Raw genomic sequence first — 26,149 nt, forward strand, 5'->3', positions numbered from 1 at the left:
ACAGATAAGTGTACCGATAACTCTTGACATTGTCATAATTTCACGGTTTTAATTGCTAATATCCTACCTATACCTACAGAATATTTGCCTCAACTGCTTCAGTCATATTTAGACGTTTCAAGTGACTTGTACTCCTTTTAATTCATAATGAAGTTAAATAATAAGTTGTATATATTGATACTAGCCATTCTGTTGCTACCTTGGGTTTTTAATATATTTTCGCCATTGCAATCAACACCAGTAATTCTAAAATAACACCTTGTGTAGGTTACTTAAACTTCGCCTTAACGACATTCGTATTCCTTATAAACTAACATCTTTCATATAATCATCAAAATTTCTCATCGAAAAAAAAACCTAGTCATTTATAAGAAAGTCTAAGGAGCAAGCTTCACCGCGACATACATAAATTCAATTAGTCGTTCAGAGCCGGTCGCTTCGCGGAACCGTGCGCTCACCAGCGCCGCTAATGAAGCCACTTTTCGTAACCAATGTCTTCATCCAATAACACAGGGATGCACTCAAGAAATACATATTTTGTTCATTGAATTATAATTTTAGAAAAAAAAAATATCGACAAGTGTCATGTTGGTAAGATGTTGAGGAGAATATAACAATGCTTACATTGATTCATTACTCTTACTTATTTTTGGGTAGGTCTTGGCCGAGCGAAGCTACCATTGTTCCTAATTTTATTGTATTTGGATTTGTGGCCTTGTACATCAGACCAATTAAATAGATAAATGTGGACATTATACTCACACCATAGTGTGTACAACCCATTTAAACATGTAAGTATTGTTATCCCTTTTGTTATCACATAACAATTTAAAAACAAAAGAACACCTTGTTACCAAAAAGTAGCTCAAGTCCGTCCCTGCTTTCTGTCCACACCGCGTGTAACCGCCTATTTCGTTCAAAATTATAACTTTATTATTGCCGGTGATTTTGGAAATTAATTTCTCGGTATCGAAGGCAAATTACAGTGAGTAGAGCACCCCACTGGCAATGAAGACATCAGAATCTTCCGATCCTGCATATTTAACAAAATAACCTCGAATAGTACCTTTATTTCTTGATAATTTTAATTCACCAAGTATGTTTCGACTAAATTATTATAGAGCTCCTTAAAAGTAGTGATTACGTGAGTTATTTAGTGCACTCGCAAATTGGACACGATTCCGAAACTGAAAAGGTGTTAACTTCGCAGAGTCAATTTGCCGTTGCCATTAACAAGTACTTACTTATTACAAAAACCCACTATCACCTTCACGGGGCCTTTAATATTTGTTTTGAACCGAGACCTCAGACTCGACATTAATCTGTATCATTACGAATTAAAACCAGAGTGCGCACAAATTATTATGACAAAGCAATAACTTCAGCCATATTAGGTCTGTCCGTCGGCGCGGCGGCGGCGAGCGCTGCCCACCTCATATTTGATCACAATTAACCAATTACGAAGTCCCAATGCCCGCAACACCATATTACACTTTCACGAAAAACGGGAAAATGGCGTCGAGCGCGACTATTTTAATTTGATTCCAGAAAGTGATTCGTTGGCTAGTGTTAAGTGGTAGTAAATTATCGGCTTGTGTGATAACTGTCTGTGTGTATGTCCGTGTGATTATGTAGTTGTAACGGTACGTTATTACCGGCGAAATTTACTGGGTTTTACACTCGAGTCCGCCTCCCGATCGCCGATTGATTCTCGGAATTATGAAATAAACCAATGCAAGCACTATTTTGATTGCTGAACAGTTTATTACTCGCCTCTCTCCGTATTAAACGAGACTTCAGCTCGTTTTAAAGTTTTAATTTGTTATATTTTATATCTTTTATTATTTTCTTACGTCAACAATTTTCTATGGGCTGAGAAAAGGCTTTATAAACTAGTATAAATTACAATGGGCGTATTGCGTTAAAGCACCCTTCTATTTTTTATCGCAATCCTATAAGTGGTAATTTACAATCTTTAAATAATTGAAGACCTGAATAAAACGAATTTATATCTTCTCTACAACATTTTTTAATTTGCTAGATTTTGATTGTTAAATATAAATATTACACAAAAGAAGACTTACTTGTCTTTATAACAATAAAACCAATAAAGTACAGTCCCCAAGTATTACAATCAAATATCAATACAAAGGCATAAAAGCAATCAGCCAGAATATAGATAAAGATAAAATCTTGCAGAATATGAACCATAAATTATCTGTAATACAAGGTCTTCCACAGAATATCAATTCCCCTTTACTGGTTCCGTAATAGAAAAATAAAAGGCATCACAAATAAAATCGCTTTTATTGAATAGTACATTTAATGTTGGCTGCCGATGCCGAACAGCGATAGCCTCTCTATGAATAAAATAAAAATATTGTCTTCGGAGAAATACCTCTTTAATGTCTGTTGAGTCTAATATTTTGGCAGTTTTATGACTCGTTAATTTAAAAAAGCTATTTAGTACCATCTCCATCAATATAGGTAGGACGTGATATTTTTTTATTCGATTAAGCTATCAGGCTGAATCAAAATTCCTTTGCCTGATATTTGTATAAAACTGAATTAACCTAAAATAAAAATGGCTCCCAATTAATATTTCGTTAGAACAAACGAAGCGGAATAATTACATACGAATCTATAAACCGCATTATACAGCCCTCAAATAGATACTTAGTAAGTCCTCCCCTCCCCTGTGACATTAAAACATTGAGCAGACTAAATTAAAGCGCGCCAAAACTGTTGTCTGCGGGCCCAAGGCGGTCGTTTGTTTTAATACAATAACCGAAATCGTCTCTTTCACTCCTCTCATTAGGGACATGCTGTGGTCTCGCTCGCACACGCGTAATTTAGCCTTTTCTCTTAAGGCGACACTGTAACGTATCGGCAGTCTGACAGCTTAAAACAACTAAATTAGTCTAACGGCAAGTGATTTCTCGATTTATTGATAACATTTTGTTCTTGTCTAAACGTTTCGCAATTCATTTTAAGGCTGTAATTATAACACTTTCTTAGTGTGTATTACAATCGAAGTAATTAATTGTGTTGTTTTTTTATGGTTTTAATAATTGCTAACATATTTTAATAAAGAATATTTTAACAAGTTAATTAAGGTACAAATCTCATTTCCCAAATTATCGAAGTAACAAAACAACGATACATTCAACGCACAACAGAAGCGCGTTCCTCTTAATCACTTCTAATTTATTTAGCCCCTCGGAGGACCGAGCGAGTAATTTATAGCTGTCCCTTTCCAACCCGCGGCTTCGGACGTGCAGCCGTCCTGCTCTCGGGGGACCATTTTTAATTAAAATCACCGGGAGAAAATTAGAAATTATATTCTATTTTCAAAAACTTGGTCTGACGCTTTGTAGGAGATTATCTGTTTTTTATGAGCCTCGGGTCGTGGCTGTTGTTTTACGGCGCAGGAATTGGCTGAATGGACTTTGTTCCGACCACGGAGTCTTTTACGATTATGTCTTGTTCATTTCAATCCTACTACGCTGATGATTGGAAATGTTTTAAGTTTGCTCGTTACGCCTTAACGTTGATGGCAAGGCCCTAATGTCATGCGAGTATATTAACTTTATAACAACTACGCGCGACGTGTGAACATTAGGATGCCAACTAAATTATATATGGCAGATATTTTTTATATTTAATTATGGCAATCATGTTTGAGCTTTTTTATCTTGTTTTAGGTGTTAAATTAATCATTCGTAACATGAAATTTAATAACACGATTGGATATTAGTAAAAATATTTTATTGAATTCCATCCCGAATAACATCAAGTATTTTAAACTAACTTACTTGCAATTTTTTTGCGTTTGAATTAAACTTGGTTGTCTTTGCTCAAACGGAACGAAGTCATTTAAAATTCTTAATATAACGAAATTATTAGTTTGCAATTTAATACAAATAACACAAATGAAACATTGAATACTCATTTAAAACGAAGCAAAAGAGGTCACTGACATAGAGTTCAAAATCTTCCATCGTATCTTGTCACGCCTAACTTCATTCTAACATTGCGTATTTGTCCCAGGTGGTGTATGCGACGACGACGGTGACAGTGGCAAGCGGAGACGTTCGAGGACCAACTTCAACTCGTGGCAGCTTGAGGAGCTGGAGCGAGCCTTCCTGGCCTCGCACTACCCTGACGTATTCATGAGGGAGGCTCTCGCCATGAGGCTTGACCTCAAGGAGAGCAGGGTTGCTGTAAGTACACTTCACTTAGTCTTAGCGTTCTCTTAAGGTAACGAGGAGATGAATTTGGCCAGCAGTGAGACACAGTGGGTTTGATGAAAAAGGAAATCGTTTCAATTAAAAATGGCATAACAAGGATATATTACATAGAATATATTTTTTCAAGCCTCGAAACCCATTAGACACTTAAACAATCTTAGAAGGCTTTAAGAAGGCATTTGAACAGTAGGTAGTTGGTTGAGTGGATCCGGATGAGAAGATTATTTCTAATTTTTCAGCGTATTGTGTCTAATATGAGTTTTCTCATTCAATGAAAATTAAAACACTGCAGTAAAACTTTAAAGTTCACGAGTTCGTTAATTTATTTCTGAACCTTTTAAATAATAATTAGACGCGGAAGTCTTCACTTAGTTTTACGTGATTCTAATCTCCTCAAAGAAATAAAATACATGCACATAAACTAGTCTCTATATTTAAAACGTCAAGTGGAAATCACGGATAATAAATTAGACTCCCGGCTGTAGTTTGGGGCCCAAGTTCCTCTCATCTTGCTGCACGTTGACGTGTCACAAATCTTCCTTATGAAGGCAGGATATACTTCATAAACAAGTTATTACACAAAGTTTCGAAGATCCTGTCATCACTCCTCAGTCCTCAGCGTTCACGGCCGTATAAAGGCTTGAAGTCGTTAGCCACCCACTGGCAGCCTGGACGAGACTTAAATAACAACGCAGGAAGGAATCAAAAGTATACAAAATTGAACGACACTTTTGACGATGTGCATTAGCCACGGTGTTTAAACAGCGTACAGTCCTTTGTAGTAGCGGCTAAATATATTTAGCACGCGACTAAAGGCGACGGTTTCACAGCTAACGTCTTAATCCATTGCGGGTGGCTGTTTACGATGGAGTATTTGTAACCATAGCGAAATAGCTTAATTTTATTACGCACCGAATCTGCTTTGGCATGCTGCTGGCTTCTGATTTGTTAGATCTGAATCGAGGCGAAAATTATATCGTAGTCACGGTATCAGCTTGATGCGTTTTCCTGCTAATAAGATATGTCTCCGATTGAGGTGTTTCAGGAATCCTTTGATGAAGGCGACCTGACAAGTGTATTAGAATTTGAAGTTATGTCATTACTTCTAGGACTATTCGGAGGAAATGCTTGAATAGGCTTGTCAAATATTCATATCTAAAAATACATTTTTCCAGCATCCACAAAAATGATCATGTCATCAAAATAAACCAAAACATTACCGAAAACCGATATCATTTTGGAGGAAAATACCGGGACAAACCCGACGTACGGTGCTTCGTACATAAGGGTAGAAAGCTGAAGGTTTCCGTTCAATATAAATGAGGGACGATTTCCCTTATTTTCCCCAAACCTTCAGAGGCTAAGCGGCCGCCGGGGACTGTGCGGCTCGCCGCTTTTTATATAACCTTTAGGATACGAAATAATGTTCGACTTGAGATAATACAGTTTTGAATGGACGCCGTTTTGTGGCCAACCGTTGCTCGTACATGTATTGATGGCATTTTGTTTGGGGTTTTCTCCGAACGAGAAAATAATGTCGGCTCCCTTTTTTATTACTACCCGGTAATACTTCCTTACCAGACCGAACGTCCGATAAACTCAGCTGAAGCGCAATCATTTAACGTTTTATTTAAACTTGATACAAAGACATTGACATTATGACCTCAGCTTAACACCAAATAGCCTGATAATTTTCAAATAATAATAAAACTTTGACATTGTCCAGATAGCTCGTAAAACTCAGTTCGCCAACACAATAGTTTCCGTAACAAGATATAAGTAAATCCATTTCTATAATCAGTACTAACGTCGATTGTATCCAACATTTATCGCGGCGGATCTCGCTCTGAAAGACAGACTATCCCGCACTACTCCTAATAGTTGGTATAAATCAAAAGATTGCAATCTTGGCGGCACCCCTGGGATGCGAGCGAGACGGCACGATTGAAAAGCATAGATTTAAATGGGCGGGTCAGATAAGGATGGCTGCAGATCGCGTCGCTCCGACCTCGTCCGCGTCGCCGCTCCTAGGGACGTCACAATTCGATTACAGCTCAATAAAGTTAAAGTGACTTGTTTGCGTCTGTAAAGTGGATTTTTTTTCCTCATTTTTGATTTCTCTATTTCCTTTACTTCGTTCAACGTTTCACGTCGCGATTTCGATCGCAGTCTCGCCATACAGTATCCTTTTATAGGCAATACATTTATGAAAGTAAAATAGTATTGTAGTAAATAAAATAATGGGTTGTTATTGATTAGATGTGACAGTTACAACTTTATAGCAAGTTGTAGTATATTTTAAGTTCGAAATTCTTTGTGCGTTAGCAGAACATTATTCTCTTATTAAATAAAGCTTTTTGAGACGCAGTGAAAGTAATCATGGCTCAGAAAGCGTAAGGGTTTCAGGAAAGACGTTAAAAGCTCATTTTTTACCGAAAATGGCATATTCTAATCTAATTTCATCCCCGTCTGACGTAAACTTACGAAAACGGCTCACTCGCTCCGCCGTAAGCGCGGAAGTATCGACTTCATTTTAAAATTCATAGCATAAAATTTACATTTATATGCCAATTTCATTTCCTAACAGGGCGTCGGCGGTCTCACGCACACATCAGTATTCCACACACATCCGACGCTGGCTGGGTACACCCCAAAAGTAAAAAAATAGAAAATCTCCTTACATTCCCTGCTCGGTTGGGAAGAAAAAAGAATGGCGCGAGGTTTAAATATGGAACACTAAATGGAACGCTTAGGCGACAAAATGCGGATAGAATATAAAATTTAAGGAGTGTCGAGTATCCTTGTTGCTCTCTTGGGCGCTGCGTATCTCCATCCCTTTCGGGGCTCGTCGCTATCAACCACGAGCCGACTTTACCGCCGTAGGCTTAGCGGTAAAAGATAGACATGAGACCTCTACAGGGTTGCTCCCGAGGCGGTGAATTATCGGGCATGAATAATTTTCTCACTGGCAAACAAGATGTGCTTGTATACAACTGCTTTAATGTAATTACTGATCCTGATGAAATGCGTCGCTTCACATGTGTACGACTGTATAATTTTTACATTAAACATGTTCAAAACGAAGTTGTCATCCACGTTTGTTCATTAATGCGTGCGGGGCAGCCTTTTGGATTAAATTATAATGATGATTGTGTATTACGACCTAATGAAATGTAGGGCCCATTAATTTTTTTAAGTATTATCTTCGTATTTAATGTATATATTAAGCAACTAATTGTTACTGGCTAATTACTAATTTAAGTTGTTTAACCCTGTTCAAACGCATTACATTAAAAAACTCGTATATTAAAATTTACGTTCTATTAGTAATAAGTGTAATAACGGAATTAAAAAACTGCCTAAAAGGGCCTTCTTAATATTAAAATATTTTGATTTCAAAATTCGTTCTGGACAACCCTATTCGAAAACGCTTAGCTGGCAATTCAACACCAGCTTGCGAAATTTATATCCGTCTTTGTCACACGTACACTTTGATATCAATTTGTACGCTGAAAAGAAAGAGATGGCGCGACCTACTGAAATACAGCCGTGAGTGCCTGAAACGTAATTTGTGGCTGTAGAATTGTTTACCGGGTTGTTTTTTAAATCTGCTTGTACTGGGCAATGTTTGGAAACAAAACTTCTGAATACAATAGAAACCAAAAAGAATCTTTGTTAGTGGTTATAAAATAACTACGACGATGGATTTAAAATAATTTATTTACTTCTGGCAACGAGAAAAAAAAGAGCACATTGATTCTTCTTTCAATTAAATCTATTCCAACACACCATGAATTCGCATGGTGATAATTACGTGAAAATTATCAATTCAACTGCTAGAATTAATTTCATCTTGCATAGAACTATTTACATTTTTATTGAGCATTGTTTTACTGGAAAATATTTCAACAAAGATTATGGAAATGAATAACGGTGTTGGTCTCAGCTATAAATTTTATTTGCTTGTTATAAATGTCAGACAAATAAAATTATACGACTAGATTCATATAAAAATGTCTCATAAGCTATTATTTCGTTCGATAGCCAAAATCTTTGTTTGAATAAGTTGCGTAGGTTTAGTGAATGAGACAAATAAAAATATCTAAATAATTTACCTAATCAACTTTTGATTGAGATGCATACCATACATTATTTAGAAGAAAAACCTGTGTGATAATTACTTGACAACTTAAGTGACTTCAGTTTCAATAATTAATTAACGTTAATTTGTCGTTATTTTGAAAGAAGCCGTTCAGTTTATATAAGATATTATTTTCAATTCCGTGTTAAAATACAAAGTCTACAAATACATAAAAAATAATAGTTATCTTAGAAACAACTTATAACAGACTGTCATGTTATTAAACTTTTTCGACGCCATTTTCCAGTTTTCAATGATCAAAAAGTGTTCAGTCTAAATCTTTCATCAGATTATTTAGTTAACCAATAAAACTTGTAATTATTCTTGTACTAATACTTACCTATAACCAGTGTACCTACCTAAATATACCTACATAAAAAAAACACGTGATAAATAAATAAAAATTGCTCATTTAAAAACAAAAGATGGCAATAGCAATCTGAACCTCGCGATCAAAGTGTAGTGAGGTAAGGGAATGTCTCCCCTCTGAAGAGTCAATGTATCGGCACAGCCTTATTTACACCGGGGACGACCGGGGAAAGTGCTGACATCACTTTAAATGGCTTTTATATTCGGCTTTATTTTTTGGTAAATTGTCTGCTTTAGAAGTAGGGAGGAATCGTGCTGTGGTTTCGAATTAATGGAGAGTAAGATTTTTAACTCAGTTTTAATCTAAAAAGGATTGTTTTTATTCATATTTTTTATTATCACACTGATAATGTTTGTTGCTGGTTTTTAGGTTTCCTATTTATTGTTTCGACCTTAGAATATATCTTTTGCAAAGCATAATTATTGGTAAATTCTGCAACTTTCTTTGAAGCCTTATTGTAGTAAGTACTGCGAACATTTAACTAGTTTAAAGTATAACACACTAAAGAGCTCACAACAACGAAATAACTTCTTCAGACTTACAACTTCTACTGAAATCGTAAGGACCGACTATTTACAAAATCAAACGAACCTTAAATAACAATTAAAACACCAAAATCACCCCCTAAAAACACAACCCAACCCAATACATAAACCAACCACATAAGCTACAAATTAAATAGCAAACCAATCGGCGTATACGAAAACAAAAACATAACGAAACAAGTCAGTGGGTCCTCCCTACCCGGTATTAATGGCACACCCTCCGGGGTGGGGATACCCGGGTCATTAGGGGCTACCCGGGTAGTACCCAGCCGGTCATTACCGACCAGCCGGTAATCAATGAATTTCGATTAGACGTTACGAACAAAACGATAATTAAAACATTGTGGTCTTGATGTAATCTCTGTTAGCTTTTACTATGATTATTTTATTTTGTTTTGTTTTTGTTAATGGTTAATAGTGTTTCCTATGTTGGTTTTTATAAATGAGTTTAAGAGCAATTTAATTGTGATTTCACTAAAATTGTTGAGGCATTACGAAAGTATTTTAAGAAATGATACTATTATTAGTTATACACTGTTTTCCTTCATTGGGTGAAGAAATACATTTTCAAGTACGCTAAAATGAAATCATCTACCCGCAAGTAAGCAAGCACGATCATTATCATTCGTTCAAGTCACATGACTCAGACTCTGGACAAGCAACTTGGTATTGGATAATAAATAATAAATAAATGCGGACAACATCACATACATTGTTCTGAACCGAAAGTAAGTTGCTAAAGCACTTGTGTTATGGAATTCAGATACAACGAAGGTACCACAAACACCCAGACCCGAGACAATGTAGAAACGTGAATTTTTACATTGACCCGGCCGGGGATCGAACCCGGGACACCTTGAAACCGGTGCGTGCGCCACTCGACCACGGAGTTTGAAATCATTTAAGTAATTAATAAAATATTTTTGAAATAAAATCTGAATTGTAATATTCTTATTCAATCGCAATCGTGTGATTTTAATCTCAATTTCGACCGCAACAAATTGTAATTATTTCGTTATAATGCAGTATTTTTACATTAAGTAAAATTCACACTAATTAGTTTAAAAAATAATTTTATCAGTAATTTATTACTTACACGTGTAATAATTGATTAATTATGATTATTATACACGGCATGAGTGGGACAAATAATTATGTAATATAGTATTTAACATACATATTTTTACAGACCATTTTTACCTACTTACAAAATAGGTTCTTTTATTTTTTAAATTCAATTGAAAAACGTGTGCCTTCGGGAGTTACGAATAAACATAAGACGCTCTCGCATTTGTGTTTTAAATAAGTGTCACTGTAACATAAAAACAAAGAATAATAGGTACTATAACAATGCTCCTTTTAATATTATACCTAGTTTTTAATATTGAAGGTTATTTACCAAGTTCCAATGGCTTAGCTATACTCTACATTATATTTCAGCATATTTTCACTATGATTCTTTGACTTAGTTCTTCCGTGTCCTAACCCGAATACTACTAATCTAAACCACTTTGTTTTTAATCTGACGCTACCCAAGGACTTTTATTGCTGACTCTACATTTGAATAAATGTCCAACATAAATTATTGTACCTTTAAAGCATTCTTCGTACCAAAACCTTTAAAAATTAAACCGCTTTAAGCGCGGGTAGCCCTTCAGACCCATATTATAGGCTTAATAATGAGAGCCATCGTGCCTTCATGTTATTAAATAAATCCAAATGAATCCGGCAAAGGGTATTATGCGTTTTGCAATAAAATAAAATGGCTTCCTCGTAAACTTGACCCCCTGAGATTCAAACACTCACGTTAGAATATACTGTTTGTTTTTATTTAAAAGAAGAATTGAAATTGTTTTAAAAGATATTTCAGAAACTTTCAATTAATGTTAACGTAATCAAATTTTACGTATAATGTACACATTTACTTTTCTAAATTCTCTCCATTCATTTTCGCATTGTCAACAAGGCATAATTAAAGTTGTGATACGCTCAAAAAATAACAATCCTAAACTTGAGACATCAATCAGTCAACAACTAAAATAATATTGTTCCTAAACCTACGGAATCCTCAACATCGCCATTCCGACTCGCACTTTACCAGTTTCAAATTTGCAAGACAGCCATAAACTAATAGTGTTATAATACGTATAGTACTATCTGGTGGTCTGTGTCCGGTGCAAAACCCCGTCACGGTAACCTATCATAAAGGTAATTTTATAGAGACAATTAAATACTAAACCTCACCCGTTATGGCACTTTAAGTACCGGTTGTCGAGACCTCTAAATCTCAGAGGTAGGTAAACCACACACGCCTAGCAACAGTCATGCAGACAGACAGACATTCGCGTCAAGTTAGTCATAAATATTTCATTGCCATTAAGTATTATAATGATGGCTATATTAATATTACTTGGAAGAGATAAAGGATGGCTTGTAACATTTTGTCATAGATTAAAACGACATCAGAAAAGCTCATCTTTCGAATGTATTGTCAAACTCCAACTTGGCTTCTGGTCTTACCGGATCCAAATGACCAGTTATTCCACAACTTTCACACAACGCCATCTAGTCTCAAAGTTAGTAAAGCTTAAGAAGAACTAGACAACTAAAAACATCCTTAAATAGTTACACAAACATTTTTGCCGGATGGGAATCGAACAATTGAAATCCCACGACTTCTGGCATAGCAGTTAGGGAACAAACGCAAGTAAATTATTTGATTGTGGAAATACAACCAAAACAGTCAATTCTAATTACCTATACTTTGATAGAATTCAATTTACATAACTATTCTCTCTTAGTATGTCAAGAGAGCAACATGGACAAATTATAAAACTGGTGATTTAGCTCCGTATAAACAAATACTAATAAATATAATCGATCAGAGTATTCCTCTAAAAGTAACTTTATTTCAATACAAGAGAACTCTACGTTGATAAAATTTTCTTTGGATAAAAAGTTGGTACCGGAAACTATACTACACTTTCCATTACCTAAACTTTTACTGGTAACGAAAGATTAGGGGGATGGAGTGTTGTGATGCGACTGAAGGCCTATATTTAGCGTTTGACCTCAACAGGCTAAGCTCTTGATCATGATTATGACTCAGCATCGGCAATTGAATTGGGCCACCACAATTATACCATCTTTCTCTAATCTTTGGTATAGTTCATCTGTTTACTAGAAGACATTGTTTCGTAAATCAAGGAAGATATTGATATTCGCTCGTCGTATGCGCGCGCACGCCCGCTCGGTATTACCATGCAAATGCGCTGGCGCATTGAAATTTAACGTCTCAATTCTTGGCGGCCCGTAGTTTTACAAGCCTTTGTGCGGCAAATGACACTACGACCTCTTATAAGCTGTCAATCTAAAGAGTTATTATTTGAAATTAATATAACTGAAGCCATATCTTAGTTGAAAGTTGGAGATTCGTATTTTGTTTTGCATGATGACTTGCGTTTCTGAATTGAAATTTGTCATGGTGATAATCTGAGTTTAGTCATTGTTGTATTAATACTGCCTTACATTACACAACCCAATACAAAAGGAAAAACTGTAATTATTTTTATTTAAATACATTTTTGAAAATTTTTCTTGAAACTGAATTGCCTAAACAAGATGTACAAGCATCCACCAAAAAATGAATTGATTCTTAAAAGATTTCGAAGAAATCTTCATAAACTGAATTTTGACCCGAAAACGTTCTGTTAACGCATTCTTGTTATAAAAACTGCACGGATGTCCATAATCGAGATTACATTAAGGTTGTGCAAAACCCGCTGACAGATTAACGGCATACATTTTTTTGATACATGATTTTCAGAAAAGTTTTTTTTTACCAAACAGCTGTGACTCCACGTGCCTTGCACTTTCAGGCCAGTTACCGATTGACATTTTGCTTTTACTAGATGCTTAGAACTTTTTGTACTACCTAAGTGGTAGCACAAAAAGGTTGTATTAAACAGATTTTGGAATAATTAATAACTATGATTGTGACAAAATCATTAGCAGTAAAACCAGAAAGTTAATAGTTTTAGGTTGGTAAATAGGTAAATTAAAGACATCTATCAAAAGACCAAATTTTTGCAAGCCTTTACATGTATCCTCCACTTATAACAACATTCAACACATCCTTAATCTAATTCCTCTTCACCCAGGTATGGTTTCAAAACCGGCGCGCGAAGTGGCGCAAGAAGGAGCACACTAAGAAGGGACCAGGCCGGCCGGCGCACAACGCGCACCCGCAGTCGTGCTCCGGCGAGCCCATCCCGCCTCACGAGCTGAGGGCGAGAGAGAGGTGAGATATGTGCAAAACGTAGCTGTCAAGCTAGAAATATTATTAATCTTAAGTATATCCGGCGATTAATGGGCTCTAACCACCTTTAACTAGCCGAGTCCTGACGTCGAAGTGCCAGTCGTACACTTTCGATTTTCAGATAATATATTTCACTCAGTTTTTTTTTTCTTTTTTTGCGTGACGTTATCAGAAAATGTTACTTGTATAGAGCTACCTGGAGATAATATTCTCGGATGGATTCTTACATATTAACACCATTTGTCAAAAACAGGTTAATGTTTTTATGTACATCCCTTGATTCACCAATCTGAGCAACATTATATTTATGAAGATTCGAATTGACTGGAAATTTATGAAATAACGGGTGTAAATTGTATTAAACAAATAGGTTTTAAATGATGACTTTTGTTTGTGCTTGACCGATAAAGCTCTGAAAGACGAAATCTCATATAACTCTGTAATAGGCATTCGGCACAGCTGGCGTCAAAGATTTCTTAAATCGTTTTCTTTATCAAAAACGATCGCTGTCGTAAAACTTTGACATATAAATAAATAGATTATAATAATATTATTTTTAATGAAGTGCGAATTTGATTAATTAACTGATGTAATTTGTACATTGGTTTTGTTTAAATTTTATTTATCGGTGATCATGTTAATGTAAATTGAAGAGCAAATAAAAATGATAAATAGTTTCATACAGAGGTTACGAGTGACGCACAGCATCGTGTGCACTCACTCGCGGACCTTGAGGTCATCACTGCTCAAGTATTTAATTACAAGAAACTGTCTTTCATTCGCTAAGCTCTGATAATAGGATGGTACGTTACATTTCACAACATTTAAAAAGAGTACAATATTTTTACAATATACTCTTATCTGTGGGATTTTCATTCCTTTTTCAAAAAGTTTCGCGTGAAAGTTTTGTAGCGACTCTTTATCTACTTTCTACCTATCTTGTCACAAACGTATCAATATTATCTAGTGACTAAATTTGAGAATTGATAGATTCTATACTTATTTGGCCCTATCGATTTTATCAACAGGGCGAGAAGAAGAAAGAAGTTGGCAAAAGCGTTGGAGAGGCAAGCGAGGAAACTGCGGGCGAAAGGCATCGCGGTCGACCTCGAGGCCCTGAAGGCGGAGTACCTCGCGCAGCACAAGAACAGCGGCCTGTACTCCGACTCTGATGGAGACCCGGAGGGCGAGGACAGCATGATAGACGTGGTAGGGGGGGACTCCTGCCACGACTCCGGCCCGGAGGACTTCTCCCTGTCCGGCCGGCTGCGGGCACCGTCCGGCGCCGACGGCATGAACAACTCAGACAGTTCCACGTCCGATGCTCATTCCAACAGAAACTTCAGCCCCATCCCGGAACCCCAGCCCTCCTTCTTCAAACACTTCGGCGGCGCGAGTGCGAACTTCGAGAAATTCGACTTCGACTCAGGCCGGGCCGTCTCCTTAGACTTAAGCGGCGGAGGCCACGCCACGGAACAGGACCTGTCCAAAAACGGGGGAACAAGAAAACATAATCCTTTCAGTATAGAGTCCTTGCTTAACACGTGAAAGTGACTGTAACTTGTGACTATAGAGGCTCTCGGTTATCCGTGACTACTGGTGAAGTTTGCGCTGTGACTGAGTGCAGCAGTGACCAGCTTTACGGACATTGTTATTAGTGGCTGGAGGGGGCACGCGTCGACTGCGACCCCTCCACTGTTGTCCTCAACCACACGCCCCACAGGCATTTCAGAGATGTTCCTTTGCTATGTTTAACTATTGTTATTATCATTAGTTCTAATTAGCTTGAGTAAAGACTTGACGAGTACCATATAACTACATATCCTGTGTGAATACTAGATGTAGGCAATGTATTATATAGGTAGTAGTGTATATAGTAATTTTTATATTTATTTTTCTTTTACAAATCGGGGCAATAATTTATATTGACTGTTAATGATGTGGTATTTTATATTTTTTTGCATATTTCAAATTTTATTTGTTGACTTACCAAATGACGGACGAATTGGACAGTTTGTGATTAATGGAAATAATAAGATTTGAAACGAAGCCAGTATGAGTATTCTTAAAATATTATGCATTTGTTTCATTTTCAAAAGAGTTTTATACGTTTGTTTTAGGTGTTTGAAATAAACATACAAAGCTCTAAGGAAAAAGGTGGTATGTATAAACATTTGCAGAGACAAAGGCATGTTCCATAGCAAGCTTCTTATCCAGGCATTAACATGTGAACTAAACACTAACTTTGTACATCCATTAGGCAAAGCGGCGAACAATTAACTTAATTACACCGCCATTACTGTATAATTTCTTGACAGTAGCACTTTGTTACAATTACCGCGATAAACCGACCCCGCTATGATACAACACAGTTTAAAAATAATAATACACCAGAGTAATTAGTGTATCCTAGCTGTCATCAATATTGTAACATTACGCAGTTTGACCGTCAAGCTATGTAGAACTTAACTATACGTTCTTCCATCTCGATAACATTTCTGAACTATTAGTTTATGAAACACATTTAATGCTCCGTCGACAGTATGTAAACCAAAAGATTAATCCAAGATAGTTTTTAATAATCCGATAAACTTAATCGTAACAGCAGAAACAATAGAAGCATGAGAAGTAATTTAAAAAAATCCATTTACCAAATAAAGATGGCGGCTCAAATACAATTACTATTGGCGAAAGAAATACAATCTCTGGTCGTAAAATAACAACAATTAATGAATGTATAATGCGTAACGACCGATAAGAGAGCCAATTAGCAAAACAATATGGCCGCCTCGGTTTATTGCCATTTTTACTTACTCCGCAGTGAGTTTAATAGGTACATAACAATGTGCAAGCCGATTGGTCACGCAGTTATTGTCTCGAGCCGTTGGCACGTGAAATTATCCTACTTTGAAACTCTATAGAACATTTTTATGAATGCTTCGTCGGCATAAAATCGGAAAGTGGCGAATAATTGGGGAAAACGACAGTTTTACGCCTACGACAAGCCTTTGAAACATCTCAAATTGAAACTTAGTTAAAGCCTATTTAAGTGCATCTAATTAAGGGAAATCTCTTAGTAATTAAATAACGACTGTTAATAATTATTTGTAAGCCACAAACAGGATAGTGTTTTTGCAATAACACAATGACACACACAAATTAGTGACATTCGCAATGTATTGATGACTGAATAACCCCTAGATAAAGCTGACACCTATAAAAATGCTTTTAAAACATTGTTATGGAAACATCGCGACAAATAATATTTATTGCTTGTTTAATTGTCATTCGGTGATCTTACAGCAATTGACTTTTGACGCCGGCTTATTTTGTTGGCGGCGGTAACCTAGTGACACCAATTTACGATCACCATATCAAGTCAAATTTGATTAGATGCCACTTACCCTTTGAGCATAAAAAAAATCTTTGATCTCCTATTTTTATTTTGTCTTTTAACTGACTGCGATGCTGACGTCCACTTGTTTATATAAAATATTCTTTGATTAATGGGTTTTATTATATCCTTTTATCATCTTTGATATTTTTGTAAATGTTGCCGACGAACTTTTGACTTTTGTATTTTTATGTCTGCATAAATGGTCATTCTACTACAGGGTGACCAACTTTGGTTCTCATTGTTCTCAATTACAAAAATAAGTTTATGAACGTCCTTAGTTCTCTTCGCCACATCGTTTATATAATAATTTTGATTTATAATGGAAGTAATGTAGTAATAAGCATAAATCGTTACTAACTGTACATTTTTGTAGTCGGAAACAATATCTTAGGTACAAAATATATTGATTAAGTTTTAATTTATATTTATAGAAGAGATGAGGAGAACAGATATTTGTAAATGACTATCACACTGTATGTAAGATGTAAAAAGGAATGTTACGTGAGTAATTTATTGAATCAAAATATAACACGATTAAACACACAGCAAAGAGATTTATTTCACAACACATGCCCTACGGACTACATTCATCTATAAGTACCATTTTTTTTCAAGATCCTAGGTCTCATTAATGCTTTTAACAAAGCACACTTTCTTAATTACGAAACAAAACCACTATTAGAAATTAGCAATTCATATTCGAAAGTTAACTTTAATGATCATTTAAAGCCTATTCCAGCTACAAACGGGCCTCTAACAAGTGTGTAATAATTGAGTAAGTATGTTCTTATGGCGACTATCAAAATAAGGGAAACAACATAATTCGAATAACAAATGAATTCCGCCAGCTCGGAGCCAAAGTGATTGCAACAACACATTAACAAGGCACAAGACTTGAACTACAAAGATACCGCCGGTAGGAATTTGTTGTAAACCGAGTTATAATATGTAAGACTTTAACACAAACTCGTTAATACTAAACACATAATTAAGTGCTTAATGTTTAATACCTTCCTGGTTCGTTGGAATCACAATGGGGATCAACTTCCGCTGAGATTAGAGGAGCGTGCCATTTCAATAAATGGTGGAGTAATGTGACGAGTACTTCGAGGAATATTAAAATTATTAACGATATTTTAGCTAGGAATAAGCTATTCAGATAAGACATTGGTAAGCTTTCGTATCTGGCAGAAGCTGCTAGATTAATTTTTTTGTGAAATCTGAAACCTAAGGCCATGGCTAACGTCTGCTTTTGGCTAATAGAAAGACGAAAGGAACCTCATGACGTGGGATCAAGAAGTTATCAAATTGTCTTCCGAAAAAGCTGTAATTTAAAAGTAGTATTTAAAGTAAAGCAACAGAATCAAAAAACCCAAATGTGACCAAGAAACAATTTACAGTATTTTGTATGAACAATCGCGGATACGAGTAAAAAAAATCCCGTGATACAAATACATGGGACCTCCACGCGGCCATGGCGAATCCCGGCGCGTTAATAATTTTAAACGTGCTCAAATTATTCGCCAAATGTTCGCCGACTTTGATATACGACACCGTGTAATTGCGACAGAATGGAGGTAATGTTTTAATTATTTTATTTTAAAGTATTTCGTTACTGTTTTTGGAACTAACAGCTGGCTGACTGTGTCAATGGCCTGCATCAGTTCAAACTGGTATTAATTTTAATGCATGTGTAAAGACACAAGAATATTGATGTTTTAAAAGCTCTCCCAAAAATGGCACTCCTAATCTAGGCGCCTGTATCACAATCACTGATTAACCGCTATCTGGAAGATTCATTGAAAAAATTGACATTCGTTCTATGAAAAAATCTGTCAAGTAAATTAACGGGAATTTATTTGGCGGTGTAGTGATGAAACAGGCCCTTAATAGAACCTAGCTGTAATACAACTTTAATATTACAGTAATTGGTTGAATTTGAACACGTGAAAATATAAACACTAAATAAATAATTATGATTAATTGCAACAATTAATATACGTTCAGAATTAGCCGGGTCGATTGTGAATTACATTTAAACAACCCACGCGACACTTCTGAAGGTTATACCAATATTTCTTGTGACTAAGAAACGTAGAAGCTGTATAGCAAAAAACGTAATATATTTCATATTTGCGGATCCATTTAATTTAAATAAACACATGCACAAGTTATTACCTACTTTCAATTTTTATTGGCAATAAAATGTTGCCGATAAGATTAGTTTATTTTGTTTCTGAAAAAATATCACTCCTATTTAATTCTAAATTATGTCAAGTTTCCTGACAAAATGGAGGAAAAAAATGTTTCTTTGTTCTGTAATACTGAAGTCAAAAGGCGATAATTCATGTCACATCAGCTTAACTCAAAACTGAAACATTATGAGCCTGGCTTGTCTGCTTTTTTAAATAGCTCAGTTTTTGCTTTTAAAGATAAATGCTTCTTACCGTTTTGTTGTAAATCAGATTGTCCTATAAATTATGTTTTAATATGTACCAGTGATATGGTACAATAATCGTGTATTGTTTGACTCTTAGTATAGTTTCTTTTAAAAATGAGGCTGAGTTTACGATGTTGTTACTACGGGAAAATTAAAGGGTAGCTATTTTTGCGAAATAAAATCCTTAGTTTATTTGTTTCAACGTAGATAGAGATCTTGACCAAAGTATGGATCTATGTCTGATACGATTAAAACAAAGAATTTACATTACACAAATTGAAAATAATTTGTTTTTATTGTTTTTATACGATTATCTATTTTATTGGCAACTATTGACAGTTAGTACTGAGAAGACACAAACATAGTCTTCTATAGACTAGTTGTTACCCGCGACTTCGTCCGCGTGGTTAAGAACTAAAATATTTTCTCGGAATAAATCTCAGTTTATCTGTTAATCCATTGTGTCAGCTAACTCCATACCAAATTTCATTAAAATTGGTTCAGCCGTTTTGACGTGAAGAAGTAACAAACATACACACTCACAAACTTTCGCCTTTATAATATTAGTGGGAAGTGGGATAGTGGGATGGGATGGTGGGATACTGATGTAAAAATTAAAGCTAAAGTCGGTAAGCAAAGAAGAAGTGTGAAGTTGTAGAGGGTAATACATTAAGATCTGCTGAACCGATTTTCATTACGCAAAAAATCTTTACCACATTACCACAAGTAAGTAATGAATAAGCAGAACAATTATCAAACAACTCAAACTGCTATCGAACATGAGTTTATCACAGCGGTAGAGTTAGGTTCGCGCACGCGCAGTAGCACCCTCACATAGGACTCTTAAGTGACCCGTGAAATAGGGACAAGTGACTATCGTATACATTTCAAGACGTATCTACCTACGTCACTAGTCTGGAGTTGTGTTTCAATTGAGAATATGATTACTGAGTATCTGTAATAAGTGATTGAGTAAATACTTCTTGCTTGAGTGTAAGTATTAACAGCGTCACTGGTATTTTATACAAGTATTTGATTGTAAGAATACACAGCAATGATGTATTGCCATAATTAATATTGTTGTTAATTCAAATTAAGAATGGGTTTAAGTTTGCTTTTTCTTAATATTTAATAACTAGCTGTTGCCCGCGACTTCGCGAGTTATGATTTATACCTGCCCTGTTTTTTTCACATTTTCCATTGTATCTTCGCTCCTATTAGTCGCAGCGTGATGGTTTATAGCCTAAAGCCTTCCTCGATGAATGGTCTATTCAACACAAAAAAAATCAATTTGGACCCTTTGTTCCTGAGATTAGCGCGTTTAAACAAACAAACAAACTCTTCAGCTTTATATATTAGTATACATTAACTATTTATATTCATATTTAATTTATAGTATGTAATAATAGTCTGAAGATACTTGTATCTCAATAGTAAGGTAAGTTAAAGAGTAGAAAGTTTGATCTAATAAAATTTGACTAGAATTATTAAAAAAGTAAAACTTGTTTCTTCAATATAACTGACACATTATTAAAATACCTTTCGTCCAGCGGATTCATACTCATTTCTGCGGTGGGATCGCAACTCGAAATTTAGACTAAGCTTGAAGCCAGCTCCTGATTAAGAACTTGAATCCGGAATTAGTCGAGCTATCCCGATAAATATGACTGAGTAAACAGTTATTAATTCAATAAATTACACATTTTTCTCCTTAAGTATCGTAAGCTTGTTTAAACAGAATCGTTTCAAGTAATCCACCATCATCATTGGCCTAGCCTTTTCCCAACTATGTTGGGGTCGGCTACCAGTGCAACCGGTTTCAGCTAAGTACCAGTGTTTTACAAGGAGCGACTGCCTATCTGACCTCCTCAACCCAGTTACCTGGGCAACACGATACTCCTTGGTTAGACTGGTTGTCAGACTTTACAAGCTTCTGACTACCTTGTAACGACTGTCAAAGATGTAGGAATAACAGCCGGGACCCACAATTTAACGTGCCTTCCGAAACACGGAGGAACTCGTTGTGATAAAGATGGTCACCCATCTACGGACCAACCGCGTCAAGCATAGATTAACCTGTGATCGATTCACTTATGCGGTTATAGCTTAGCCACAAGCTCCTCCGTAGTTTTTTAGATTTCAAGTAATCCACCATTGGCATCAAAACAACTTGATCCAAAAAACAAAACATCGTCTGAAGTCCAACATCAAAAAGCTGACACCCCGCTAATACTCCAACAGTTACATCGCACAGATTAAAACTGATTACGAGCAGTTACTTTGGTACTTTCACGAAGCAATCTATCTCTCATGAGTAACGTATACGGCCAGTCGTTGTGGCCGACACTGGCTTCGTCGTTATCCATTTCTGTTATTATAACCCATTTATATAACATATTACCCCGGTGTGGATGGAGTGCGTAATAACAGGGTGTTTAGGTAAATTGCAGGGATTTAATATTAAGAGGCATATTTGGTGGTCATTGAGGCCCATTTTCGCGGTCTTAGTGTTAAAAATTGCAGTGCAGTTTATGGAGTAAGTGTTTTTTTTTTTCAATTATGTTGGATTGCATTTGTAGTAATGTATGGCATGCGAGGTCTTAGTATGATATTGCAGGTAAACGCTAGCTACATCGTGTTCGGCTAATTAGAGTACGTAGAAAAATATGCACAGGACTATGATATCACACGATCAAGAGGTTTACTCCTTTGCAAGATCTATTTAATTATCAGTCAGCGTAGAGCCATACCTCCATACAGAATTAAAACAATATTTTGGTGCAAACTTTTGGTGCCAATTTACATCAGCAATAATGTAATTGAAGGTTTTATTGCAGCTGTTCATACTATACAACTCTCTTCCTAATTGCTAGTCTTTTGTCTTTCTTCTTCTCATTGTTTTCCATATCAATTGGAAAGATGGTATGTTTGACACACTGTACTATCCCGCATAGCAGAGTGCTGATCACTGCGCCATCCTCACTGTTTCTCACATGTCGCGGATTCGATCCCTGCCTAGACCAATTGTTATGAGATCCACGAATGCTTGAGAAATAAGAAATTTTATTTGCTCTGTGTCTTTGTACATGTGACTTGAATGTTTATGAAATTCCGCAGCAGAATGATTCCATTCCTTATTGCTCGGGTATTTTTTTAAAGCAGTATCTATTTAATTTCTAGACTCATTTAATTTTCTTCTACATTGCAATCTAGATGATTGCATCAGACCAATCACTGAGTCACAATAATTTACTTGTAACATAAATAATTTTGTCCAACATTTACATCATAATTTACTAGGCTTCATAATTTAAATTAATATTACAAATTGGATGAGTGATTTAGGAGATAAAATTAATAATTTACAATCATATCTAAGTGTTCAGTAATTAATTATTGATTGCTTATAGCCCCGATTTTGAAACATGTGGCTAGAAATAGAGAAAATAGAAGCCATGATGTCTAGTTTGGATATTCAGTTAGATCTATTAGAAGACGTCAGTTTTCTTAGTCGGCAGTTTTAATATCATTTGAGAGTTTTTTGACTACTTTCATTTTTAACTAAATCAAACTTAATATGAGTACAAAATAAACCTTACACAAATAATTTACAAAGCTTCAAAAATTACATCTTCATCCCTGCCAAAGTCGGGAAAAGTGCCCAGAAAGACTTATTAAATTACTTACTTCTAATTATCATAAACTGAAATTCACGAAGCTTACCAAGAAGTAGAACATTCATAGTCGACCCGGTCCCACCTTTTCCCAGCCATACTTAGGTAACCGGCAATACTTTAAAGATTGTACGCACCACAAAAATAAAACAAAATAATAACGAAAGATGGTCCCCTAACCCTAACTTTCGACCGATCATATCAAACGAATATCTCCAGTCCCATCCACATTAACCCACCATAATAACACAACCTACACCTACAATGTTCAAAAAGGCATCTTGTTATTACGACGCTTACTTATTTACATTAATAGCGACTACAAATTATATACCACCACGAATATTACATCTCCTATTATTCTTAACACTCAAATGTCTAGCCCAGTTAGTCCGCGGAGCGTAAAATAAACATTAAATTTATCTTATTTGTAAATATGATATAATGTAAGTTGAACAGTAGTTTAATTTATTGTTTTGACATGATTTACTGTAATCTATACTTAATGTTATAAAGCTGAAGAGTTTGTTTGTTTGAACGCACTAATCTCAGTAACAAATGGTTCGAATTAAAAAAAATACTTTTGTAGAATAGAGCATTTATCAAGAAAGGGTATATATAGGCTATATAACATCACTCTGCGACTAATAGGAGCGAACATACAATGGAAAATGTGGAAAAAAAACAGGGAATCTTATTCATCTTTGAGGGCTTCCGTTGCGTGCGCTGCGAAAACGGTTTAAGATCTTCTAACCACGTGGACGAAGTCGCGGGCAATAGCTAGTGGAAGATATGATTACTGAACTAGTTAATACAGGTAAGGCAGAGACATGGAGATATGACAGCAAAAACAAAAGACGATGGCAAGAGACGAATGAGAATGCGTAGGGAAGGAATGGTGGCCCAAGCTGTGATGTGTGCTCTAGTGGAGAAACCGCAGGACTGCCAAGTCAAAGTTCGATTCCAAGGCATACACTGACTTTTCGAATTCGTCAGGTCTTTATTATTATTAATTAACTGACATTTTTTTATCTTTAAAAAAGAGATCTTTCAAAATTACGGCTTGTTTATTATTATATATTTTTTATAGCTGTCTATGTGGTGTTGTGTAAATAAGGTATTCAAAGCTACGAAAAGAAACAAGAGAAAGCTTGGAATTTAAGTTCAGTTATTGTTCACACGTTCTCATTCACCTAATCTAAACGTCTTAATGTTGATACTTTAAGTTATGTGTGCAAAAAAATAATGTAGAGAAAAGATACGTAGGACACGATGATGAACTTAAAGAAATTTAAATATAATGAGCTTTACTAAAAATATACAGAGTAAATCTTTTCTATGGTTGCTTTAAGGAAAGTAGTATTTGCCCTATTTCCAATCGTTGGGGGCAGCACAATGTTTTTTCTCATCTACTTGTCTTTTAAGCATATCCTTTTCTTATTTATTTCATCTTTCACACAGTAAATGTTCAGACTTTCATGTTTCGTACCCAGGGTTAAAAATAAAACACTATTCTTGAAACACCGGTGTCTGTCAGTGTATTTTTTTCCTACTAAATCAACAAGAAGTAGAAATAAAGATGGACGTTAAGCAATGTTGATACCGTCAAATTAATTTTCGCCTAAACGATTTTTTTTTCTCAAGCCTATTCGTTTGGAACCGCTCTTGACGGCTTTTGACAGATTATGGCACCAGCCTGAGTAGAGACAGATTACTTCACCGGACTATAACATAATCGCTTTCAAACGTATGACAAAAAAAAACATTCAAACAGCACTTACAAACCGACTAAACCTGCTGACCTTTCCTCCACACCAAAGCTCAGTGAGAACACTATAACCATGCACTAATTATAGTGTATGCAAATGAAGGCATTCATACCCAAATGATTCAATTCGAAACCGAAGTTTTCATTTAAGCTGCTTATCGGGGCCCATTAATCTTCAACCAGTCGGGGTAAGCAATTAATATACGTCTATATTGTCAGGGAAATTATATTAATTGTTGTTTTTTTTTTGAAGTTTTGTATAATTAGCGTTGTTTTACTGCGGTATGATATGTTTCTGTTCGATTGGAGGAGTTCGCCGGTATTGTTCGGAAGGATTTGAGTAGAAAAAATTGAGCAGAAGAAATACTTATAACCGGAACGACAGACAAACAAACAACAAAGTGAGTGTATAAAAACGTGTGAAAATCATGTTAGGAATCAATGGTTCGATGCCGTATAAAGGGCTTTAAACCATGTTACTGATTATCAAAACAATTGACTATCATAATAATTGAAATAACTCTTAAAACTAATTAAAACATTGAAGATATATTCTGTCAAACTCTTTAATTGCATTATAATATCGCTAATAGCTCACACACAACAAATCGCACTGCGTCTAAAACTCCACTGAAAACTGTTCGTATTACAATAATTACGAAATGTCTCAATCGGGACTCGAGAGGCAATTCCAGTGCGCTAATGACCGCCCGAAACGCAGATACAAATCGCGAGGCCGGCGACACGCGTTTCTAACGTAATCACTTAATTATTGGGCGACACCTCCGGATAGGGTTGAACGTAACGATAAAGATGATTTTTGATGTTTTGGGTTTCCCAGGATCGTTAACTCTATGACTGACCGTCTGTGATCAGGTTGTATCTTGTGAACCGTAATAGATAGTCAGTTGAAATTTTTACAGCAACTACTAAAAATAAATGAAAGTCTGTTGTAAAGGCCCTGAATTTGGTAGACAACTAATTTTGGTAGAAACTTTGTTTTCAATTTGTCCTGTACGGATCCCTTAGTGTATGACTCGCACTTAACGAAAATAAAGTCTTATATAATGTAAATATTACTTTAAATAACAATAAATAGCGACACTGTAAAATCAATCTTGAACGTTGCTAGAAAAAATAAATGTAATTTGTTTACTTTTAAACAATCTTAAATGGTTTCCATGAAAACTTTTTTTAATACCACGGAACTTTAGTGTCTATTAATTCTGGCTACTTAAGAAAATCC

General features: G+C 35.6%; 1 protein-coding gene across 1 annotated transcript in view; it reads left to right on the plus strand.

Annotated features, from left to right (window-relative positions):
• The window catches only part of LOC113492089 (homeobox protein unc-4), a 35,291-nt gene extending 17,725 nt beyond the window's left edge, over nucleotides 1-17,566 (plus strand). The window contains exons 2-4 of the mRNA XM_026869387.1: nucleotides 4,051-4,223; nucleotides 13,467-13,606; nucleotides 14,653-17,566. Coding sequence (XP_026725188.1) covers nucleotides 4,051-4,223; nucleotides 13,467-13,606; nucleotides 14,653-15,172 — 833 coding nt within the window. The 3' untranslated portion in view covers nucleotides 15,173-17,566. The remainder of the gene's footprint in view (nucleotides 1-4,050; nucleotides 4,224-13,466; nucleotides 13,607-14,652) is intronic.
• Nucleotides 17,567-26,149: the final 8,583 nt, after the last annotated feature.

This window comes from Trichoplusia ni, chromosome 3 (genome assembly GCF_003590095.1).
Source record: "Trichoplusia ni isolate ovarian cell line Hi5 chromosome 3, tn1, whole genome shotgun sequence".
Lineage (NCBI taxonomy): Eukaryota > Metazoa > Arthropoda > Insecta > Lepidoptera > Noctuidae > Trichoplusia > Trichoplusia ni.